Source organism: Ursus americanus, chromosome 26 (assembly GCF_024610735.1).
Source record: "Ursus americanus isolate L20-20 chromosome 26, mUrsAme1.1.p, whole genome shotgun sequence".
Taxonomy (NCBI): domain Eukaryota; kingdom Metazoa; phylum Chordata; class Mammalia; order Carnivora; family Ursidae; genus Ursus; species Ursus americanus.
This window is the reverse complement of record NC_142152.1, coordinates 5,314,186-5,336,647: the sequence shown is the minus strand read 5'-3', so window position 1 is coordinate 5,336,647 and position 22,462 is coordinate 5,314,186. Positions and strand designations below refer to the sequence as shown.

General features: G+C 37.6%; 1 protein-coding gene across 2 annotated transcripts in view; it reads left to right on the top strand.

Moving 5' to 3' along the window:
* The first annotated feature begins 1,362 nt into the window (after window positions 1-1,362).
* The window catches only part of STYX (serine/threonine/tyrosine interacting protein), a 44,124-nt gene continuing 23,024 nt past the window's right edge, over window positions 1,363-22,462 (top strand). For both annotated transcript variants that reach the window (XM_045810410.2, XM_045810409.2), the window contains exons 1-4: window positions 1,363-1,745; window positions 15,568-15,600; window positions 17,195-17,248; window positions 20,547-20,644. In XM_045810410.2, coding sequence (XP_045666366.1) covers window positions 1,689-1,745; window positions 15,568-15,600; window positions 17,195-17,248; window positions 20,547-20,644 — 242 coding nt within the window. In that variant the 5' untranslated portion in view covers window positions 1,363-1,688. The remainder of the gene's footprint in view (window positions 1,746-15,567; window positions 15,601-17,194; window positions 17,249-20,546; window positions 20,645-22,462) is intronic.

The following is a 22,462-nucleotide window of genomic DNA, read 5'->3' as shown; positions in this document are numbered from 1 at the left end:
AATGTTCAAAGCAAAAGTTCTGTTACCTACACACAATTCTTTCTATATCACGTGGAATTAAAGCCTTAACGAATTAAAATAGGAAATCATCATTGGGCATCAACTGAGATCTTATCAAAGGTGCTGTTTAAAAAAAAAAAAGACGACTTCAGTTTCATAAACACTAAAGAATGTATGATACATGATGTCCGTAATTATACAATCATTCTTCAAATTAAAAGCTTACTAGAGTATTTTGTGTCTTTTTATAACTTTAAAAGGTAGAGAACAGTTTACATAGTGGTAGAGAAAATGGAGCACTCAGGCTAACCATCTAATACTCAAATTATTGAACAGTTCTATATATGTTGGCAGTGTGTTTCATAAAAATGACTATAAAAATAATAGGATGTCTGTCAAGGGGGTCTTGGTCAAATTTCCACGTGATTCTTTTAACTTTATTCATTGTAATTAGCAATTTAGTTAATGACTTTCTCGCCTTTCTACTTTTTTTTTTTTTTTAAAGAATCAGTTTGGTTTACAAATCTTGAAAGTTTTAAGATGGATTCTTCTTGCTTCTATGTTTGGTTTTCCTCATCTGTTTAAAAATAAAAAGGATAACAGTATCTCCCTAGGCCCAGAGAAAGTATCCTGTACCTCACCTCTATTGACAATATACTATTAACAGACTCAAACTCCTTTTTAAGAGATTCTGAAAGCCATGTAGTTTATTAATACAATTATATATAATAGGAATATTTCAACATAAACTTTGAAAGGGAGAGACCTTCCTTCAGTATGATGTATAATTTACTGAGTGAGCTATCAGTTTCTATTTCTTAGGATTTTCTATTTGCCATTGTTTCTTGAGATTTTCTAGTCATGTTCCCAAGTATTCTTAAAAGTCCACCGTTAGTTTGCTTAAAAGTGATGGGTGTTTCATTTTTTGTGTAGCATTAACGTAGTTTTAAGAGGAACTCTTCATTTATTACTGTTTTGGTTATAACCTCACCACAGACCGCGCAGGATTCTGAGGGAAGAAACTACAGTTTTCTTTTCGGATGCTAGTTTCTGTTGGCTAGATGTTTTGCCCGTTCTTGTACTACAGAAGGGATCTGCGTCCAGTCTGGAAGGGGCAGAGCTGGTCTGGTTTGTCCCACTGCCTTTCCCAGGACTTTCACTCGTTCCCTGCCTTCTGCCGCAGCCCCACCTCCTCCACACCGGGTGAGCTTCGTCCGTTGCCCCTTCGAGGCCCCGCCCCCCTCGCGTCTGCGCTCTGGCGAGGGGGCGGGGCAGCGGCGCGCTGACACCTGGCGGCAGCGGGGGGCGGGCGGAAGGCAAGCGTGGGCTGGGATTGGCTGGGGCAGTGCGGGGAGGGCGGGGGGAAGAAGGGGAGACGGTTGTAGGGCTCTCGCTTGTGCCCGAGCCTGTGCGGCCTGAGGGGCGCGGAGACTCAGGGGGAGGGAGACGGCAGCAGCATGGCGGCCGGCTGTGAGCCGCCCAACCCTCCTCTTCCCCACTGTCGCCGCCGTCGCCGCCGGAGTCGCTGGGACTCTTTAGTCTGCGTGTGTTAGTTGTAAGCCCGCTGCCCGCCCGTCAGTCCTCCGGTCCACCCGCCCTCCTTCCTTTCTCTGCCACTGGCAGCCCGAGGGTCGGGCGGGCCGGATAACTCCCACTCCCACCCCACCCACAAGCCCGGGGCCGGGACCATGGAGGACGTGAAGCTGGAGTTCCCCTCGCTCCCGCAGTGCAAAGAAGACGCTGAGGTGAGTTTGTCCGGTGACTGCCACGCACAGGCCTCCCCGTGTGGCTCCTCGGCCGCGGGGCGACCCCAGGCCCCAACCGTCGAAGTCTCCAGCTCCGTCGGAGCCCTGTTGCCTTCTGAGACCGTCCTGGGACCTCGGGGAGCAGCCACCCTCTCACGGGCGGTGTGCTTTGACCCTCACTCACTCAGTACCTTTTCCCCTCCTGAGACTGGTGGAGGGGCTGCTGGGTCTGGGCTCCTTCATTCAGTGGGAAGGGCAGCAGCAGTCCTTTCTTCCCCAGGCTCGGCGTCGAGGACTTACTTTGAGTAAGGTTCCCCTTTTTATTGCCAAGGCAATACGAGGTAATGTTTTACATCTCAAGTTGAGGGATATTTTGGTGTCATCGATTCGCTTGTGGGACACATGGCCCTACATGTGAAATAGATCTGGGACCTGAACTTTCGAAGTGCGCCTTCAAAAAGTTTTCCAAAGTAGTTGTTTGTTTGGTTTTTTGTTTTTTTTGAGGCAAAGCCTTGACCCGCAGAATAAAATGTCACAAAGCTAGTTCATTTGAATCTAAAAACTGCGGTCATGAAACTTGCCCTTTGGAGGGGAGTTGATATTGAGAATGAAATTCTTTATAATCTGTTCTCCTGATTTCTAATTCGGGATTTTTTCTACTCCACCTTACTTCTTCCTTGCCTAAAATTTGTATTGAGTTTTTTCTCCCATCTCTTGCTAGTTTAAAATAAAATGATGTTACACCCTACTAAATTAGAATTTTCTGATGACTAAATTAGTAACAAGACAAGGATACTCAGGAAAAGAAAAAGACAAGGATACTCAGTTATGCTGTAATTGGATCAAGGAAGGTTAAAATTTCTAGTTCTAAATATCTTAAAAATAATTGGAAAATAAGGCTGTATTTTTAAGAAACCTCAGTTTATACCAAATATTCTTTTGAATATCTTCTTTTGGGGTTCTCATTTTTTATTTGGAGGGATCCTTTGCTTGTGGTAGTAGTCTTTCAGAATTTCATATTTTAAGAGTCTTAATTAGGAAAAAGTTGAATTTAGATTATTTTAAAAAATAAATTTACATTTTTTTCTTTGTTTAATATGGAATAATGTGAATGGGGAATATGCTTTTTGTCCTTAAAGTGATTCAGTGATTTCAGTCTGGAAGCAACCTGAAGAAATAAGTGTAGAGCATTCTCTCTTTTAAGGTGAAGAAATTATAGCTTACTGAGAATAAGTGATATGCCAAGGTAATAGTAATAAGACACAGTTGAGGACCTTGGTCTCTTGATTCCTAATTCATTGTTTTTAATACACCTCAATTCTTCTCTTCTCTGATCTTAAAAATTCTAGTTTAAAATGTTTACAAACTTGCATTTAATCTTTATTATGTATATGTCTTACTCCTGTAAAATTATAAAATCTTACTGGGAATATAGCTTTCCTCTGCAAGGACAGAAGTAATGCTTAAAGCGTAGTAGATAATGATGCAAATATTATTTACTGAAAGCCAATTCGTTCTTTTTTTTCAGAGCATGGGATGTTTGTTTTCTTTTGGTTGCAAGTGACAAAACCAACTCAGACTAGCTTAAGCAAAAGGAGAATTAAATCCAGAAAGGTAGGGGTGCAGCTGGTCTCAGGGACTTGACTAGACAGTATTATAAGGCATCAGAACTACCTCTGCCTCTTGTCAGAGATTGTCTCTACTTTTTCTCAGGGTTTCTGCTTTTACTCTGGTGTCTCTGCAGATACGGAGTTTAACTGTCAGCTGCTTCAAGGTCACACTCTTACAGAGCTTACACATTAAGGAATAATATCTCTCTAAGCTTCATTATTTAAAATCTAGAGGATTGGCTTAACCTAGGTGATGAGCCCTCCTTTGGATCAGTCCCTATAGCCATAAAGAGGAGAATACAATGAGGAGCCCAATCTAGGTCATATACTCGCTTCTATGGCCAGGGGAGTGAAGTTCAATCATTGGTATCCCTCCAACCAAAACCACAGGAGCATTTTCACAGAAGATGGAGGGTCCTTTCTGGGCAGACAAAACTATAAATAACCATTAAATAGGGCATATAGTTACTCATGATAAACTAATAAAACAATGTTAATTTTCTAGTATCCCATGAGATAAGTAAAGTGTCAAATGGTCTTACATAGTTATGGTGACCAGCCAGTAATAGTGTTTTTCCATCTATTTAGGAAACATGTCAGGAAACCTAAATTACAATCCAAATCTTGTTTTAGTAAAAATGGAATTCAAGTAGAGAAATTTTAATGCATGCTCTTGATGATCGATGTGATCAGTGTATGACAGCTTGATGATCCTGTTATCTCTATAAGAATATTACTTCCACATTTCTTTAAGTACTAGTCCGAGTATTCCTTTAGGACAGTCCTAGCAAAAATTTAGCTGTGTTCAGATGGGTTTCCAAAAAGATTGTCACTCCTTTGTTTAAAACTTTGCTGTGATTTCCCGTTGTTTTAAGAATGAAGTTCAGACCCTTAACATTATCTGCAGGTTGTGTGCAATCTAGCATCTGCCTGCCTTTCTGACCTCATTATGAGCTACTGTTCCCCTTGCTCCCCTCTCTGTTTGCCCTAGCCATATTCATCTTCTCTCAGTTCCTGGAATGTTTTAGTTGCCTCCACCCTCCCACCCCCAACCAGGACCTTTGCCATTTTCCCCTGCTGTGGCTGCCAGCACTACCCTTGCCTCACCTAATTAACTATTTGCTCTTAGGTTAGATCTCACTTTAGGTATCATTTCTTTTTTTTTTTTTTTTAAGATTTTATTTATTTATTTGACAGAGATAGAGACAGCCAGCAAGAGAGGGAACACAAGCAGGGGGAGTGGGAGAGGAAGAAGCAGGCTCATAGCAGAAGAGCCTGATGTGGGGCTCGATCCTAGATCGCCGGGATCACGCCCTGAGTCGAAGGCAGACGCTTAACCGCTGTGCCACCCAGGCGCCCCTAGGTATCATTTCTTGAGGAAGGTGTTTCCTGATTTTGCCAACTCCACCTTTTCCCCTCTCCCACCCTCTCACCTCCCAGAATAGTTTAATCCTCCAGGTTTATAAGTCTCTGTAGCACATGGTAGGTACTTTTATACCTACCTTGTAACAGGTATCATACTGGTAGTTTTGGTCAATGTCTATATTCCATGATAGACTGAAATTTTCATAAGGGAGTTTATTCACTAATATGTTCCTGTCTTATTCCCCACTGTTTCTTGCACTTAACACACTGTCTGGTATATACCATAAACTTAACAAATGTTTGTTGAATTAATGAAATAATCTTGATTGGTTTTGGTAGTAGAGTCTTGTGACAAGATTACAGAGTTTGTTTTTAGATGTGAAGAAAAGAGCAGCTTACACTCTCTGTTTTTACAATAAATTAGTTGCATAGTTAGGGCTATTGGTTTTATAATTCAGAAATTAATGTTTTCAGATAGAAAGTGTAATATAATTTATTTCAGTTGCAGTTTGGCAACTTTAATGTTACTCTTTCTATTTTCCTTTCTCTTTTGATTCCCATAGTACAGAATAAAAAATAGGAATTGCTTAATATTTCTGATTGAGGATCCTTTAAATTTAGAATGGTGCTTTTTAAACCTGACTGTAGAGTAGAATCACCCAGGGGCTTTTTAAAAATAACCATTCCTGGACCCTACCATCACTTATTCCGACTTGACTGCTGTGAGATGGAGTCAGATAATTCTAATGGCAGCCAGGTTTACGAGTAACTGACTTGAAAGTATCTTACTTGAATGCCCTTCTGTCTCTTGTTTTTGAGTGGAAAACTCCTTTGTCCTTTGGTTGAAGCAAAACTTGAAATAGGGATGAGAATTAAAGGAAGGGGCTTATTATGAAGAGGGCTAAATTTTTTGGAGAAGAGAAACTCTAATACTAATTTTTCTGTTTTGTGAAGTGTCCCAGCTCTGGTATAGAATTCTGATGATTTTCTTTTCTCTGAACTGCTCCTCCCATCAACTAAAATTCATAATCTATTTTGGTATTTCTAAAGGTTGTTATGTTTCATTTAGCCTGATCCATTTGATAATAAGAATTAAGTTTTTATCTGATGGTTACAGCCTATATTCTTTGCTGTGTTTATTTATTTACTGATCTTTGAATATTTTTCTATCCCCTAAGTGCAATTTTAGAGCTCTTGTAACTGCATTTGTATGAGAAGGAAGGAGAAAACGTGAAAGATGTTTTTGTATTTTTCTTTTTTTAAAAGATTTTATTTATTTATTTGACAGAGAGCCAGCCAGTGAGAGAGGGAACACAAGCAGGGGGAGTGGGAGAGGAAGAAGCAGGCTCCCAGCAGAGCAGGGAGCCCGATGCCGGACTCGATTCCAGTGCCCTGGGATCATGCCCTGGGCTGAAGGCAGACGCTTAACGACTGAGCCACCCAGGTGCCCCTGAAATATGTTTTAATATGCCATACCTTCTAGCTCATATTGATGATTGAAGGATTTTCACTTGTGAATTAATTTTCATCAGAAGCATAGTGTGTTTCACAATTAGGAGTATTTTTGTTTAGCTGGCTTGCTTTGGTTTGAAAAATATAGTTGGACTGCTTGGCTAATCGTCTAAATTTGGGAAACTGATTCTACTAATTAAGTACAGTAGTAATTCACAATAGATCATTGGGAATCTGATTTTAGCAGCATTGTGAGCAGGCTGAGATTAAGATTGAGTGTGATTCAGGCAAGACTTGGTTGTTAGAGACATGTTCAGACAGATGGACGTCTGGTAGAGCAAGTCTGTGAGCATGAATGACTTAAAATCTTGATCGAGTATGCTAAAAGCATTAGCAGAATTGATAGACAAGACAGGATTAAGATTTGTTTTGTAGGGTAGGTATTGGGACTAGGTAGACAAAGAGGGTAGATGCTTGAGATCAAAATCTAATTCTAGCACTAGGAATAGTTTAATGAAATCTGTGAGAGAAAGCCTTTTAGATTTCAGAGGATCCATGTCTATTTCAGCAAGTCTGATGCTCACAAAAGTAGGCTGTGTGCTTTTTTGTTTGGTGAGTAGGAATAATTTTTTGTTCTCTCCTGCAGCACAACTTGCTTTTTACTCTTATAGTATCTTCCATATATAAATCATACACGTCCTACTGTATACAATCTTTCCAAAGCTCAAAATTTCTTTGAAGCCTCTTATTTCACTTAAAACTTCAAGTAAGTTTTGCATTCTATCCCATATGGTCATGTTTGTTTTAAAATAAATAAAAATAAAAATTAGTGGCCGGTCAGTGAAAACACTTTTTCTCCAAAAAAAAAAAAAAAAAAAAATCTTTTGGTAAAATTGATATTCCAGAAGGAAGCACATTTATCCTGTGTCATTGAGTGCTTTCTAGCATATATAGTGCTAGATATTCCCTGGAATATATATACACCATTTCACTATATACGTCCTCCTGGTTTTTTTTTTTTTTTTCCATGCACAGTTAAGGCATTTTAATTTAGGTAAACTCAAAAGTACACATTTCTTTAATCGCTTTTCTTCTTTCTTGTAACTCTGATAAGTTTCTTCAGGAAGGTAAGGCTGTCTATTAGGCTAATCAAGAATATTTTTTTTAAAAAGGGAAAAAAAGATCTAGCACCATATATTTCCGTAATGTACAACTATCTTGTGCTTGTTCTGTGGCAGGCACTATGCTCAATGTTAGGGGTACCATGATGAAAATGACAGTCTTTGGCTTAAGTTCTTTAAAAACTTTTTAGTATAAAAAGGTTATAACATATTGGTAAATTAAACATACAAACATTCATTTTGTACAAATTGGTTACATTTCCTCCTCCATTGGCTTGGGAATTATATACTTTATTTCTATTAATCCCTATAGGTTAATCATCATCATTTTATGCAGCCAGTATTTGTTTAACTACAGCTGTGTCTGCCATATAGTTCCTTCTTACACTGAGAGACTGTAGAGTGTCAGTGTTTCTGAAGTCAACTACTTAGACTCAAAGTTAAGTTAGTTAGGCTCTCTGTGCCTAAAGTAGAAATGTAAGAGAAAACAATACCTTTTCTTTTGTGGAGGGCAGAGACAGAGGGAGAATATTAAGCAGGCTCCAAATAGGCAATGAATATTATGATTTCTGTAGCCATAGTTTAGTTTTCTCTGTTCTTGAACTTCATTTAAATGGAATCATGTAAAATGGACTCTTTTGTTTATGACTTTTTAAAAACATTTATTAGAGCGTGCGTGTGAGTGGGGGAGAGGCAGAGGGAGGGAATCTCTAAGCCAAATCTCTGCTGAGTGTGGAGCCCAACACAGGGCTTGATCTCACCACCCGTGAGACCACAGCCTCAGCTGAAACCAAGAGTCAGATGCTCTGAGCTGAAACCAAGGGTCAGTTAACGTCATGACTGAGCCACCCAGGCGCCCCTGTTTATGTCTCTTTTCATTGAACATAATATCTGTGAAATTCACCTATATTGTGTTTATGAGTAATAGATTCTTTTTATTGCTGAGTACTATTTCATTGTATCATAATTGTCATGATCTCGTGGTCCTGAGATGGAGCTCCATGTGGGGTTCCTTGTTCAGCAGGAAGTCTGCTTGGGGATTCTCTCTCCCCTTCCCTCTACTCTTCCCCCTGCTCATGCGCTTGCATGCTCTCTTGCTCTCTCTCCCTTAAATAAATTTTTTTTAAGATTTTATTTATTTGAGGGGGGGGAGAGAGAGAGAGAGCGAGAGCGAGCGTGAGAGCACAAGAACAGGGGGAAGGAGAAGCAGATTCCCTGCTGAACAGGGAGCCTGATGCAGGGCTCAATCCCAGGATGCTGGGATCATGACCTGAGCCAAAGGCAGATGCTTAACCGACTGAGCCACCCAGGCACCCCTTAAATAAATTAAAAAAAAAATTTTTTTTTAAATCTTTTGTGCCCTTTTTAAGGTATCTTTTCTTTTTCCAAGGTTGTAAAGATGTTCTATGTTTTCTTCTAGAAGTTTTGTCATTTTTGCATTTTGTGTTTATACATACATAACTTTTTTTTCCTTTTATTCATCAAGTATGTATTGTGTGTCAAGCACTGTCATCAGGTGTTGGAAATAGATGCAACAGTGAAGACAGGCAAGATGTTTGTGTGGAGGGAGGGTTTGGGGTGGGGGTGGTGAGGAGAGGTCAGGATCAGAATTCATTTTATTTTCTAGACATTTATCTAATTGTTCCAGCACCAGTTGTTGAAAGACTTTTTTCTCCCTCCATTGAATTGCCTGTTGTCTTTCAGAAAAGTAATTGGTTGCATATGTGAAGGTCTTTTGGATTCTTCTTTTCCATTCCTCTGTTTGCTTTTAGTCTGGAAAAAGAAATTCGCCTCTTTGTGTTTGGTATACTGCTATTTACCTGTGTATTTCTTTACCCTTATCTTGTTTGGGATTTAGTGGGTTGCTTATTTCTGAGGTGTGGTGTCTTTAAACAGTTTTGGAAAATTTTCAGTAATATCTTATGTGATATTATCTCTCCTTTATTTTCTTTATCCTCCTTCTGTAACTTAGATTTTATGGATGTTAGACTTTTAAATTCTGTCTTATGTGTCTATTAACTGATCATATTTTCCAACTCTGATTTTAGGTCATTTCTTCAGATCTATTTTCCAGTTCACAAATTCTCTCTTTAACTACGGCCTTTCTTCTGTTTAGCCTGTCCACTGATTTCTAATTTCATTTATATTTTTTCATTTCTACATATTCCTTTTGGTTCTTTTAAAAAATAAGTTTCTTAATCCTTGGTCATACTTTTGATGCTCTCATACTTTTGATGCTCTAAGTGTGTTATATTTTTCATTGTCCTAATATCCACAGCCTTTGTGAATGTGATTCAGTTGTATCTGTTTTTTATGGTGGTTCATGTCCTCCTCTTTTTTTTTTTTTTTTTTTAATTGTGAGCTCATTGAAACTTATCTCTGGGAATTATTTCTGATCTAGGTTTAGGGTGTGCTTCATCAGAGAAAGTGCATTTGCTTCTCCCAAGAACCAAAGGCACTATCTACCCAGAACCACTTGACATTGAATTTTCACTTGGCCTCACAAAAATAATTGAATTTTCATGCCAAAGTTGAGTGAAGGCCAGATTGTGGTTAGGAAGACTCCATCCCACCACTACTACCACATTCGACTCAGACCCAAAGCTAAGAAAGGCAAGAGTACTCATTTCTATGGGAATGAGATGAGTTCCCCTCCTCCTCAATCTCCCCAGTTTATCATTCCCTGAGAGTGTTGCCTTTTGGCTTCTCAGCTTTTTGGTGTTGATCTGACTTCCCTCTTTGATCAGGTCCTACTCTTTGTCTTAAGTCTCACATGTACAGTATCATTTTAAATAAGGCCATGGTGAGGATGTGGAACAGCTAGAGCTCCCATACATTGTTGGTGGGAGTGTAATTTGGTTTTGGAAAACTTTTGGCAGTGTCTAATAAAGTCATATGTAGGCCTACCCTGTGACTTAGTAATTCCATTGCTATTTTTTAAAATTAATATATAACGTATTATGTGGGCACCTGGGTGGCTCAGTTGAGCATCTGCTTTCGGCTCAGGTCATGATCTTAGGGTCATGGGATCGAGCCCCACATCGGGCTCCCTGCCCAGCAGAGAGTCTGCTTCTCTCTCTCTCTCTGACCCTCCTCCCTGCTTGTGCACTCACACACTCTCTCTCTAAAATAAATTAAAAAAAAACCACATAAAATGTATTACTTGTTTTAAGGGTACAGTTCTGTGATTCCTCAGTCTTATATAATACCCAGTGCTTATTACAACACACACCTTTCCCGGTGTCCATCACCCTGTTGTCCCATTCCCCTACACCCTACTTTTTTTTTTAAGATTTTATTTTTTTAAGCAATCTGTATACCCAATGTGGAGTTTGAACTCACAACCTCAAGATCAAGAGTCACATGCTCTTCCAACTGAGCCAGCTATACATCCCTCCATTGCTACTTTCATATCCAAGAGAAATAAATGCATGAGTGCATCAAAAGATGTATAAGATAATTTTCACAGTACCTTTATTCATATTTGCCCAAACCTGGAAGCTACTTAAATCTTCACCAACAGGACAGTGGAAAATTGTGGAATATTCATACAATCATATATTGCACAGCAATAAAAAGGACCAAATTACTGACATACATGACAACATGGATGAATCTCACACACATTAGGTTGAGTGAAAGAAGCCAGACATAAAATAGTACTTGTGATTCCATTTATATTAAGTTCAGTGACAGGCAAAACTAATCTATAGTGATAGAATTCAGTCGTCATCTCTGAAGAGAGGATATTGACTGAGAAGAGAAAGAGAGAACTTTCTGGGATGATGAAAATCTTGATCTGGGTAGTGATTACATGGGTGTATTGCCTGTGGAAGTTCATAGAGCTCTATATTCAGATTTGGGCATTTTAACACTTCATTGTGTGTTCTTTTATACCCCCATTTAAAAAGAACAGAAAGAAGTATAAGGCCATGAAAGATCAGATCCTCTTCGGGTATGGCTTCTTAGGGTTTATAGCCTACTAATACCACATTGCTAAGATCCATTTTCAACATGAAAGAGCAAAAATTCTTTCTCTTCTTTATTAAAAAGAAAAACTGCTGACTGTATTGCAGGAGTGCTATTCTGTCTTTTCTGTAGCCAAACTCAAGAGGTTTGCTGCCTGGGGTGCATTAAATTGAACACAACCCAAAGAAGTATTGAAAGCAGAGTTTGGGGGCACCTGGGTGGCACAGTCAAGTGTCTGACTCTCGCTTTTGGCTTAGGGTCTTACATCAGCGTTGTGGAGACTGCTTAAGATTTTTTCTCTCTCCCTCTCTTCTCTCTCTCTTAAAAAACGGGAAAAAAAAACAAAGAAAGGAAGAAGAGTTATTACTTATCACAAGGAGACAAGGAAATGGCTCTCAAAGTACCATCTGTCTCCTCTTGGGGTTCATGCATAAATTTTTATTCTGTGTGCTAGGCAACAGGGCCAGGGAGCTTGATACATTAAGGAACTTACACATTTTGTTACCTAGACACTTGGTTTCAACTGCTCATGCTTAGTATGTCAACATGCTAGTACATACATTGTATGTTCGAAAAATATTTGGAAAACCTCGCCCTTGGGAGGAGATCTTAGTATGATAATGAGCTGGAGGTAACTTTAGGGCACCTGGGGAGGGGGGTACTGCTATGCAGGGCCTCAGCTCCAAACTGGCTCAAACTGGCTCACGGAAGAGGGTATCTGGTAGAACACCTAGCCATAGCTTGTTCTGCAAAAGAGACACATTCTTTCCTGCTTTCCCTGCTTTCCCCCCTTCCCCCTCCTCCCTTCTGCAGATAGCCTGCAGCTCTCTGATATGAATAATTCCCCATTGCATCCTAGCTAAGATTTCTGTTACAGATGTATAACATTTCTATCTTACGTGTTAAAAATACTTTTTTGACTTGGAAAATCTAGGTGAAGGTTAAGGGAATTCCTTGCACTATTTTTAACTTTTCTGTAGTCCTAAAATTATTTAAAAATGAAAAAGCGTTTGTTTGGTTGGTTGTTTTTTTCTTTGATAGGGGGAAGGGGCATAGAGAGAGGGAGAGAAGCAGACTCCACTGAGCGCAGAGCTAGATATGGGGCTCGATCTTATGACCCTGAGATCATGACCTGAGCCGAACAAGAGTCTGACACTTAACTGAGCCACCCTGTTTGTTTTTTAATTTTTTTAATTTAAATTCAGTTTAGATTGGAAGAACAAATACACAGATGTACTTTTTTTTTTTTTTTTAAGATTTTATTTAGTTGAGAAGGAGTGAGGCAGTGAGTGAGAGAGCGAGCATGCACGAGGAGGGGGAGGGAGAGGCAGCCTCTCTGCTGAGAAGGGATTCCGATGTTGGCCTCGATCCTGGGACCCTGGGATCATGACCTGAGCTGAAGGCAGACACTTAACCAACTGAGCCAACCAGGTGCCCCCACAAATGTACTTCTAAGCATGTTACTATGTATGGTTGTAGAAATTGTCTGCATGTAACATTCACTGGATATTGGCTTAACAAGGCACATTATTTTCTACAAATTATTTCAATCACAAAGCATTTAAAATAACATTTTGGGTTAAAAAAATAAATTCAATTTAGTTAACATATAGTGTATTATTAGTTTCACGGGTAGAATTTAGTTGATTCATCAGTTGCATATAACACCCAGTGCACATTACATCAAGTGCCCTCCTTAATGCCCATCACCCAATTACCCCATTCCCCCACCCAGCAACCTGCAGTTTGTTCCCTGTAGTTAAGAGACTCTTATGGTTTGCCTCCCTCTGTTTTTATCTTATTTTTCCTTCCTTTCCCCTATGTTCATGTGTTTTGTTTTTTAAATTCCACATATGAGTGAAATCATTTGATAGTTGTCTTTCTCTGACTGATTTTGCTTAGCAGAATACTCTCTAGTTTCATCCACAGCATTGCAAATAGCAAGATTTCATTCTTTTTGATGGCTGAGTAATATTCCATTGTGTATACATACCACTTCTTTATCCATTCATCTGTCGATGGACATCTGGGCTCTTTCCATATTTTGGGTGTTGTGGACATTTCTGCTGTAAACATTGGAGTGCATGTGCCCTTTCAAATCTCTGTTTTTGTATCCTTTGGATAAATACATAGTGTAATTGCTGGGTTGTAGGGTAGTTCTAATTGATGTATAATATTTTACTAGTTGCAGGTATATTACATAGTAATTGGGCAGATCTATATATTGCCCACTCTCACCATAAGTGTAGTTAACTTCTGTCACCTTACAAAGCTGTTCCAAATTATTGACTATTCCCAATGCTGTGCTTTTCATCCCCGTGACTTACTTTATAACTGGAAGTTTGTACCCCTTAATTCCTTTCACCTGAAAATAAAGGATTTTTTTAAAAAGTTTTTTCAGTTTTAACTTAGAAATCTCATTTTTGTTTATAATTCTGAGTTTTAAGCAACCACGTTAGAAACTTTTGGAGTGCAGTCCATTTACAAATGAGGACTATGCACTATATTTGATTCTTTGTATTAATTCATTGTAACTGCTTTTTTCTTTTCCCAGTTTTTCTTTATTTTTTAAAAAAGATTTATTTATTTATTTTGGTGAGGGAGGGGCGGGCAAAGGGAGAGGGAGAGAATCTCCAGCAGACTCCCTGCCTCTCAAGGAGCCCAGTGCAGGTCTTGATCCCAGGGCCCTGAGGCCACTACCTGAGCCGAAATTAGGAGTCAGGTGCTCAACCGACTGAGCCACCCAGGTGCTCCTCTTTTCCCAACTTTTTTTTTTCTTTTAACATCTATCTATCTATCTATCTATCTATCTATCTATCTATCTATCTATCTATTTATTTATTTATTTTAGAGAGCTCCTATGCATGCACAAGTGGGAGGAGCAGAGAAAGAGGGAGAGAAAATTTCAGGCAGATTTCCTGCGGAGTTTGGAGGCACTGGCGGGCTGATGTCATGACCATGAGATCATACGAGCCTAAACCAAGAATTGGGCGCTTAACCCAGGCGCCCCTTTTACCAACTTTTTTTTTTTTTTTGAGATTTTATTTATTTGATAGAGAGAGAGAGAGAGAGCACAAGCAGGGGGAGTGGGAGAGGAAGAAACAGGCTCCCCGCTGAGCAGGGAGCCCAACTTAGAGTTCGATTGCAGGACCCTGAGATCATGACCTGAGCTGAAGGCAGATGCTTAACTGACCGAGTCCCCCAGGTGCCCCCCAACTTTTAAAATGTTTTCTGTATTTTGCCATTGACATTTTGCATTATTTTCCAACTTGTTTATTTTGGTCTGCATTCCAAAGACAGAATGAACTCCATACTTTTGTGAAGTGTATCTTTAGAGGGAATCAAACTAAAAGAATTTCAAGCCCAAGTAATATATGAAAAAGGCTGTTTGATAAGCATTTAGAGGTTTAGATCAGGGATGGCAAATACCTATCACTTAACATTCTTTCATCCATTACATATACTGCTCGTTGATCACAGTGCTCTTCTTTTTTTTTTTTTTTTAATTTTATTTATTTATTTGACAGAGAGAAAGAGACACAGCGAGAGAGGGAAAACAAGCAGGGGGAGTGGGAGAGGGAGAAGCAGGCTCCCAGCGGAGCAGGGAGCCCGATGCGGGGCTCTATCCCAGGACCCTGGGATTACGCCCTGGGCTGAAGGCAGACACTTAAGGACTGAGCCACCCAGGCGCCCCTTTTTTAAAGATTTTATTTATTTATTTGACAGAGAGAGAGACAGCCAGAGAGAGAGGGAACACAAGCAGGGGGAGTGGGAGAGGAAAAAGCAGGCTCCCCGGAAGAGCAGGAAGCCCAATGCGGGGCTTGATTCCAGGACTCTTGGATCACGCCCTGAGCTGAAGGCAGACGCTTAACAACTGAGCCACCCAGGCACCCCACAATACTCTTCTTCTTAAGTCTTTCCTCACACAGTGTTTTAGCTATCTCCTGCCAGTTGGTTAGAGTTGACATGAATCACAAAAAGGCTATTTGACATTTCTGATTTGGAGGATCAGTTTTGGGGAGAAATTTCTGGAATATCTGTTCTTTTAATTAATGAACTCTTCCATCCACTGTATGAAGTAACATAATTGTAATTTTGGAAGGGCGGTTACCTAAAGAATACCTTAATCATTGTTTCTTGTCACTTAAAATTTCAGGAGAAGCCAGTTGAATTTATAGAATATTAAAGTACAGTGGGTTTTTTTAAAAATCCATACACTTGCATGTCACATCTTTAACTTTTAATTGGATAACATTTTTTATATGTGATTTACTTTTATTCTTGTGTTTTCCTTCCATCTTTAAGGAATGGACCTACCCTATGAGACGAGAGATGCAGGTAAGATAACCTTTTTGTTTATTCAAATCAACCCATAGTATTATTATCATTATTAAATAACCTAATTTCGCAAACGATTTGAGACCTGTTGACTCATAATCTGTAGGTTCATCATCAATCAGCATATCTAAGGTTAATCGTGGATCTTAAAAAGATGGGAAGTGAATTGTTTCCTTTCCTCCTTAGATTAGAATCATGGACATAGTAATATATGTGTGTGCTTAATAAATCACTTTGTTTTTCCTTATCGGAAAAATTGGGTACAATACTTTAATTCCTTTTGAACCGGTTTGTTTTCTGTGTCTGGCTAGTTTAGATAAGTCTGAAAGAGTTGACTATAAGGCAAATCACTCTTGAATAATTGTTCTTTTTTGTGTCTGATTTCCAGTCAACTTCCATAATGAAGTCCTCCGGAAGACTAAGTTGAAAACTCCCAATATGGAATGATAAAATGATAGTTAACCCTCATGGCAGTTTGTTTTTCTTTCACATTTCTTACCATTTACAGTCACTCTGCTAGCCCCAGAATCAAGCAATGTCTCCTGTTCCTGGGAACACCTTGACTTATAAAAATCTGTTTCTTTTCTCTATTAGTGAAAATTCTCTCTTTTAAAGTATCTGAGTACCTATGAAGCATTTTACTTGATGCTATGGGGAATGTAAAGAGGAGTAAAATGTAATTTCTGCCCACAAGAAGCTAGTAGGAGAAATCAGACTTATGAGCAAATAATTACAATTTTTCATAGAACTGAACTGTAAAATTATACTATATTAGTATCTAGCATATGATATAGCCCGATTAAAATCTTTCTGTATTGAATTTACATAGAATAAATTTTAATCTAGCATTTGGAAGGTGTTTATTTAAAATTGTTGAAACTCTTGTCAGTAGGCAAACATTTGATATTGGTCGTTTTTAAACTTTGCAATAATACTTTTATTAACTATAGGTAACAAAAATTCTAATCTTGTGTTTTGTGCTTTTGATTTGGCTGAATAAGGTTTTGTGTAATTCCAAAGGGGTAATTTTCTTTATGCCTATTTTATTTTTAGACTATATTATTAGACTATTTTAGAGCAGAGAATATAAGTAAAATTAGAGCTGTTTTATTAATCTAAAAGACAGTCATATAGGAGCATCTGTATGGCTCAGTTGGTTAAGTGTTGGACTCTTGATTTTGGCTCAGGTCATGATCTTAGGGTCATGACACTGAGCCTCTCCGTGGGCATGCAGCCTGCTTAAGATTCTCCCTCTCCCTCTGCCTCTATACCCCTCTCTTTTTTTAAAAAAAAAGATAGTCATATAATACGCTAATTTTACCCAAACTGCTTCTAAAAAGCACTGTGGATGTTCAGATATCTGACTTTTCAGAACTATATTTAAACTTTAAATGTCTCATTTGATATATAAAGCACATCTGCATTTCTCTTCCCAGTCATTGCTTAGTGTGCTGGGAAATGTTCCCTAAATTACAAGCTTTTTAGCAAATTATTATAACTATGAAAATACTCCACAAATCCACTTATATATAAGTACATAATTTGTATAGCTTTAAATTGTTAATGGTAAATATCTCCATTTTTTTTTTCCTAGGAAATTTTACCTGGATTGTTTTTAGGTCCATATTCTTCTGCTATGAAAAGCAAGGTATGAACTTTAGGTTAGGTTAATCAAGAGACTATTAACCAACTTTTTTGGAATAAATTTTTTTAGTAGTAAGAGTTTTATTTGAGGGAAGGTCCACAAATATTGCATGTTATTCTGGAGTGCCTATCACTTTTTAAATTTTACTGGACCATGATTGTCAAGTGTTTCACCACAAATCACAAATAAGTATATTTGACATTTTAGTTAATCTTTCCTTACCGAGGGTAAATGTGTGTGTGTGTGTGTGTATGCACGTGTGTTTTAATTGATAAAATCTTATTTCTGTTTTTCCAAACCTCAGAGACCTGGATGCTCCAGGCTGTAAAGTGTTCTATTATCTGTCTCCTATATAGTCAAAGTGAAATGGATTTCTTTAGTTAACACCGTTAACAGGGTAAATTTCATTTTAATATATGAAGCAATTTTGTTGCCACTTCCTAGAAGATTCAGTCCTGTGAATTAGGACAGTGCTACTAGTTCCCTTTGAATTATAATGTGAAACATACCACATGCTTTCCCCAGTACCCTATTTAGAAGTCAGTATTCTTGTATATGATATCTACCTACAGTAAGTTTTGTAATAATAATAAAAAAAAACCAAAAAAAGCAAAACTAGAATTTTTAACTTTAATGTTTAATGTATTTATGAGTTTCAGATGAACAGGGAGTTTTTTAAAACTAGAGTCATTTCTTTGAAACTGGAAGGTTTTTTGACTATTGAGGCATATGTAAGAGTAAACCTATCTTTGATGGCCTACAGCTAGGTTGGAAAGAGTGGGGTGTTGGTAAAAAAAGAAAGAAAATACTAAGGAAAAGATAGATAACTGTAGACTTAACTGTGACTTACAATAAACAAACAGAAGTCAAATAAAAATTCACAAAATACTGGCCTTCAAGATGGTTTTAGATTTTGGATTTAGATTGATTTTTGTATTCCTACAGCGTTTTATAATATACCTATTATAGTATTTGTCGCATTAAATTACAAGTATTCGTTTACAGATCTCCTCAAAACCTCTTCCCCCTCAATTTCACCATGGTCTAATTATTAGGAAAAGTTTCTGTGGCAAAATTAGATTATATTCCATTCTGAATCACCATAGTACAGCTCATACTCCTTTTCATGGCATCATCCAAAAAATATATAACAACAACAAATAATAATAAAGATAAACCTTAGGGAATAAATTCCTTTTCTAATATTTAGTTAAGCCTGTCGTTTATTGCATTCAAATACATTTGAACTGTTTGTGTACAATTTTTTTGTGGTTTGTAGGTATGAGATTAGGTCAGAATTTGCTTTATATAAATGAAAATCTATTGAAAAGTAAAAAATATTCTGTGTGCTATTACATTTGGGTCCTATTTTTTTAAGGTTTGTTTTTTACTCAGTAATAGTCTAATATGTCTTCAAAGCTTGTTAGAGCAGGTTTTTATCCATAGTTATGTATATCTTCTATGGTTTCTCACACAAATAAAGTAGATAGGAAAACTTATTGTATATCACAGATCAAGTATAAACAAAAGAATAGAAGTTGAGTACATTTTGGAAGTTTAATAAATAGGAATATGGAATATTGATTAAATATTAATCCTACCAAATGCTTACCTCCCTTCTAACTCAGGGTGCACTCAGGAAATACAAAGATAATTAAACTCTATCTAATCTATGCCAGACATAGGAAACTTTGCTATGAATACATTTAAAACTTGAAAACGTTTTCTTAGCTCAGGCTGCTATAGTAAAACACCATAGACCGATGGCTTCAACAACAGACATTTATTTCTCACAGTTGCAGAGGTTGGGAAATCTGAGATCAGGGTGCCAGCATGGTTATATTTTGGTGAGGGCCCTCTTCCTGGCTTGGAGATGGCTGTGTTCTTGCTGCTATATCTTTCCATGGCAGAAAGACGAAGCTCTGCTGTCTCTTCCTCTTATCAGGGCACTCATTTCATGGGGCTGCACCCTCATGACCTCATTTTAGTCGGTATTAACTCCTAAAGGCCCCATTTCCTAATACCATCATCACATTGGGGATTAGGGCTTCAACATACGAATTTTAGAGAGGCACAAATATTCAGTCCATAACAAATATAAATTATTCTTTGATTTCTCTTATGGATTATTAATATTACTGTTATGAACTATTTAATGCAGAAAGTGGGAATTAAATATATAGGAGTATAAGCTGAATGTATAGAAAACTCAAGATTATGAATTCTGATTTCTCTTGCCAGGATGATTTTGTTCCTTCATTTACTGAACAGATAATTATTGAACAGTTAACATGTTCAAGGGACTGTTACACATACTTAGTATGAATCAGTGAACAAAATCCTTGTTCTCATGGAATTTACATTCTAACTATTAAAATAGCATGTCATGTTACATATCTATCATGTCATATATATTATATATTACTTGTATATAATATGTTATGTACATATCAAACACATTATATTTGAAACCTATAGTCACTTGCAAATAAAAACTTACTTGATAATTAATATCTAGGATTGCCATATTAAATCGCTTTAAATGTAGAGCCAAAAAAACACCACAGAATATAATATCATTTGGAGTTGCCAGTTTTAACTTTAGAAGAACTGAAATGTTATTAGTCTATGAACTGTATAAATTAATTCTGGTTTGTAGTAGAAAAAGTATACTGGGAGAGGCATGGTGTAGTCCAGAGATTTGGGCCCTGGTACTGCTATTAACTATGTCAGTGATGTTCAATAACTGTTTATGCTTTAGTAGTCTTTCTAAAGAATAAAGATTGTGGTCAATATATGTAACTACTGTTTACTGAACACTTGCCATGTGCTCCAGGCATTGTGCCAAACACCTGACATATATAATTTGTTTAACCACTCAATGAAAAGGTTAGTATTTTCCCCATTTTCACTGGGAAAACGGAGCCACAGAGCTCACGTCATTAGCAGAGCTGGAATATAGAGCCTGGGCTCTCATGACTCCAAAGCCCATGCCTTTAAACCACTATCTAGTATTGTTTCCAAAATAAATTATCTTTAAGGTCTCAACAAGCTCTAAAATTATGTAAAATAATGCTATTAGCCTTCTGAGGATATGTAGTATTTATTAATCTTGAATCACTGATCTTGCTGATCACTTCAGCTATATTATAAAATTAGCTTTAATTCCCTGTACTTAAAGTTCAGATGTGGCTGTATTAATTTTAATGTTCAGTCCTATGTATTTTCAAACATCTGTGTTACAATAAGATGATGTTTTGTATTTTAAACTATTTCTCTACCCGTCCCTCTTTTTTTATAGCTACCTATACTACAGAAATATGGAATAACCCATATAATATGCATAAGACAAAATATTGAAGCAAACTTTGTTAAACCAAACTTTCAACAATTATTTAGGTAAGAATTATTGCTGTGATTAATTAAAATGTTATGGGCAGCAAACATGTAATGTAGTTTTTATGTCAAGTTGATTTTATTATAGCAGACTTCTGTACATATCTGTTCTTGTGTGTGGGTGGGTGTGGTGTTTTTTTGTTTGTTTTTTTGTGGTGGGCAGTGAAACAAAGTTTATTGAGCAATAGTAAAGTTGATAGTATAAAGCTCCTGAAGAGGGAGGGGACCCAAGAGGGTTGCCTTGTACATTATCTGTTTTGTAAGGATGGTCATATAGTATATTATCTAAGAAATACGTTTCCTTTAAATTTTATTTTATTTTATTTTTATTTTTATTTTTTTAAAGATTTTATTTATTTATTCGACAGAGATAGAGACAGCCAGCGAGAACACAAGCAGGGGGAGTGGGAGAGGAAAAAGCAGGCTCATAGCGGAGGAGCCTGATGTGGGGCTCGATCCCATAACGCCGGGATCACGCCCTGAGCCGAAGGCAGACGCTTAACCGCTATGCCACCCAGGCGCCCCATCCTTTAAATTTTAAATAAGCAATGCATTTAATGCAGAATTTTAAAGATCCAAAAGCATGTACAGTATACTGAAGAGTTTCCCTATTTCTGTGCCTTAGATACTCAGTTCCCCTCTCTAGAGGCATCCACTCTTACTTCTTGAGTATCCTCCTGGGATTATGTTATATATATAAGCATATTCCTGTAGATAAACTTTTTTTTTTTACACTGGCTTTAAAAATGTTAATGTATTTTAGAGATTGCTTCATATCATTACTTAGCTGCAGTGGCTTTTTAAACTTGCATCGTAATCCATTGTATGGCTATACTAAAATTTATCCAACTTGTCACCTATTGGGCATATAGATTGTTTCCAGTTTTTTGCTAATATAGTGGGTATTCCTATCTGTGTCATTTAATTCATGTGTGAATATATCAGTTGGATAAATTTGTAGAAGTTGGAATTGCTCGATCAAAGACTGTGAGCATTTAAAATTTTAATGGATGTTGCAGATTGCCTTCCAGTGAATTGTATCAGTTTATGTTCCCACTCTGAAGTGAATGAGAGAGACTCTTTCCTTGGTATCTCACCAAGACAGAATTATAAAACATTTTTAATTTTTCCCAATTTCCTAGAGTAAAAATGATCTCTTGTGTAGTTCTTATTTGCCTTTCTCATTATAATGAGTGTGGTTGAGCATTTAATGGTTTTTAATGTTATTTTAACTTTATTTTAAAAATAAAGAACATGTATTACACATGATACAAGAAAAGGGTGGAAAAAGGGTATATAAATAAAGTAAGTCTCTTTCCTCCTCTAAACCCAGCCATCCAGCTTCTCTCCTGGGAGGCAGCTGGTATTAACCCTTAAGTATCATTCTAGAGATATTTTCTTTGTATATAAAAGCACATATGTTAAAAATATTTTAATGTGCTGCTTTACTGTTTGTAAAAATGAAAGCAACCTGAGGTCCATCAGTATAAGATACTCTAAAGTATATTGTGGAAATATATAATAGAATACTGTAACCATGAAAATGAATGAAATATTTCTAAGTGTGTTGATTTGGAATAATCACTTAAGATTTATTAAATTAAAAAAGCAAGGTGTACAACCAAGTGTATACTCTCAATGTGTTTAAAAATATAATATAGGGGTGCCTGAGTGGCTCAGTCAGTTAAGCATCTGCCTTTGGCTCAGGTCATGATCTTAGGGTCCTGGGATCAAGCCCCGCATCGGGTTCTCCGCTCACTATGGAGCCTGCTTCTCCCTCTCCCTCTGCTCCTCACCACCCACCCCCCACCACTCATGTTC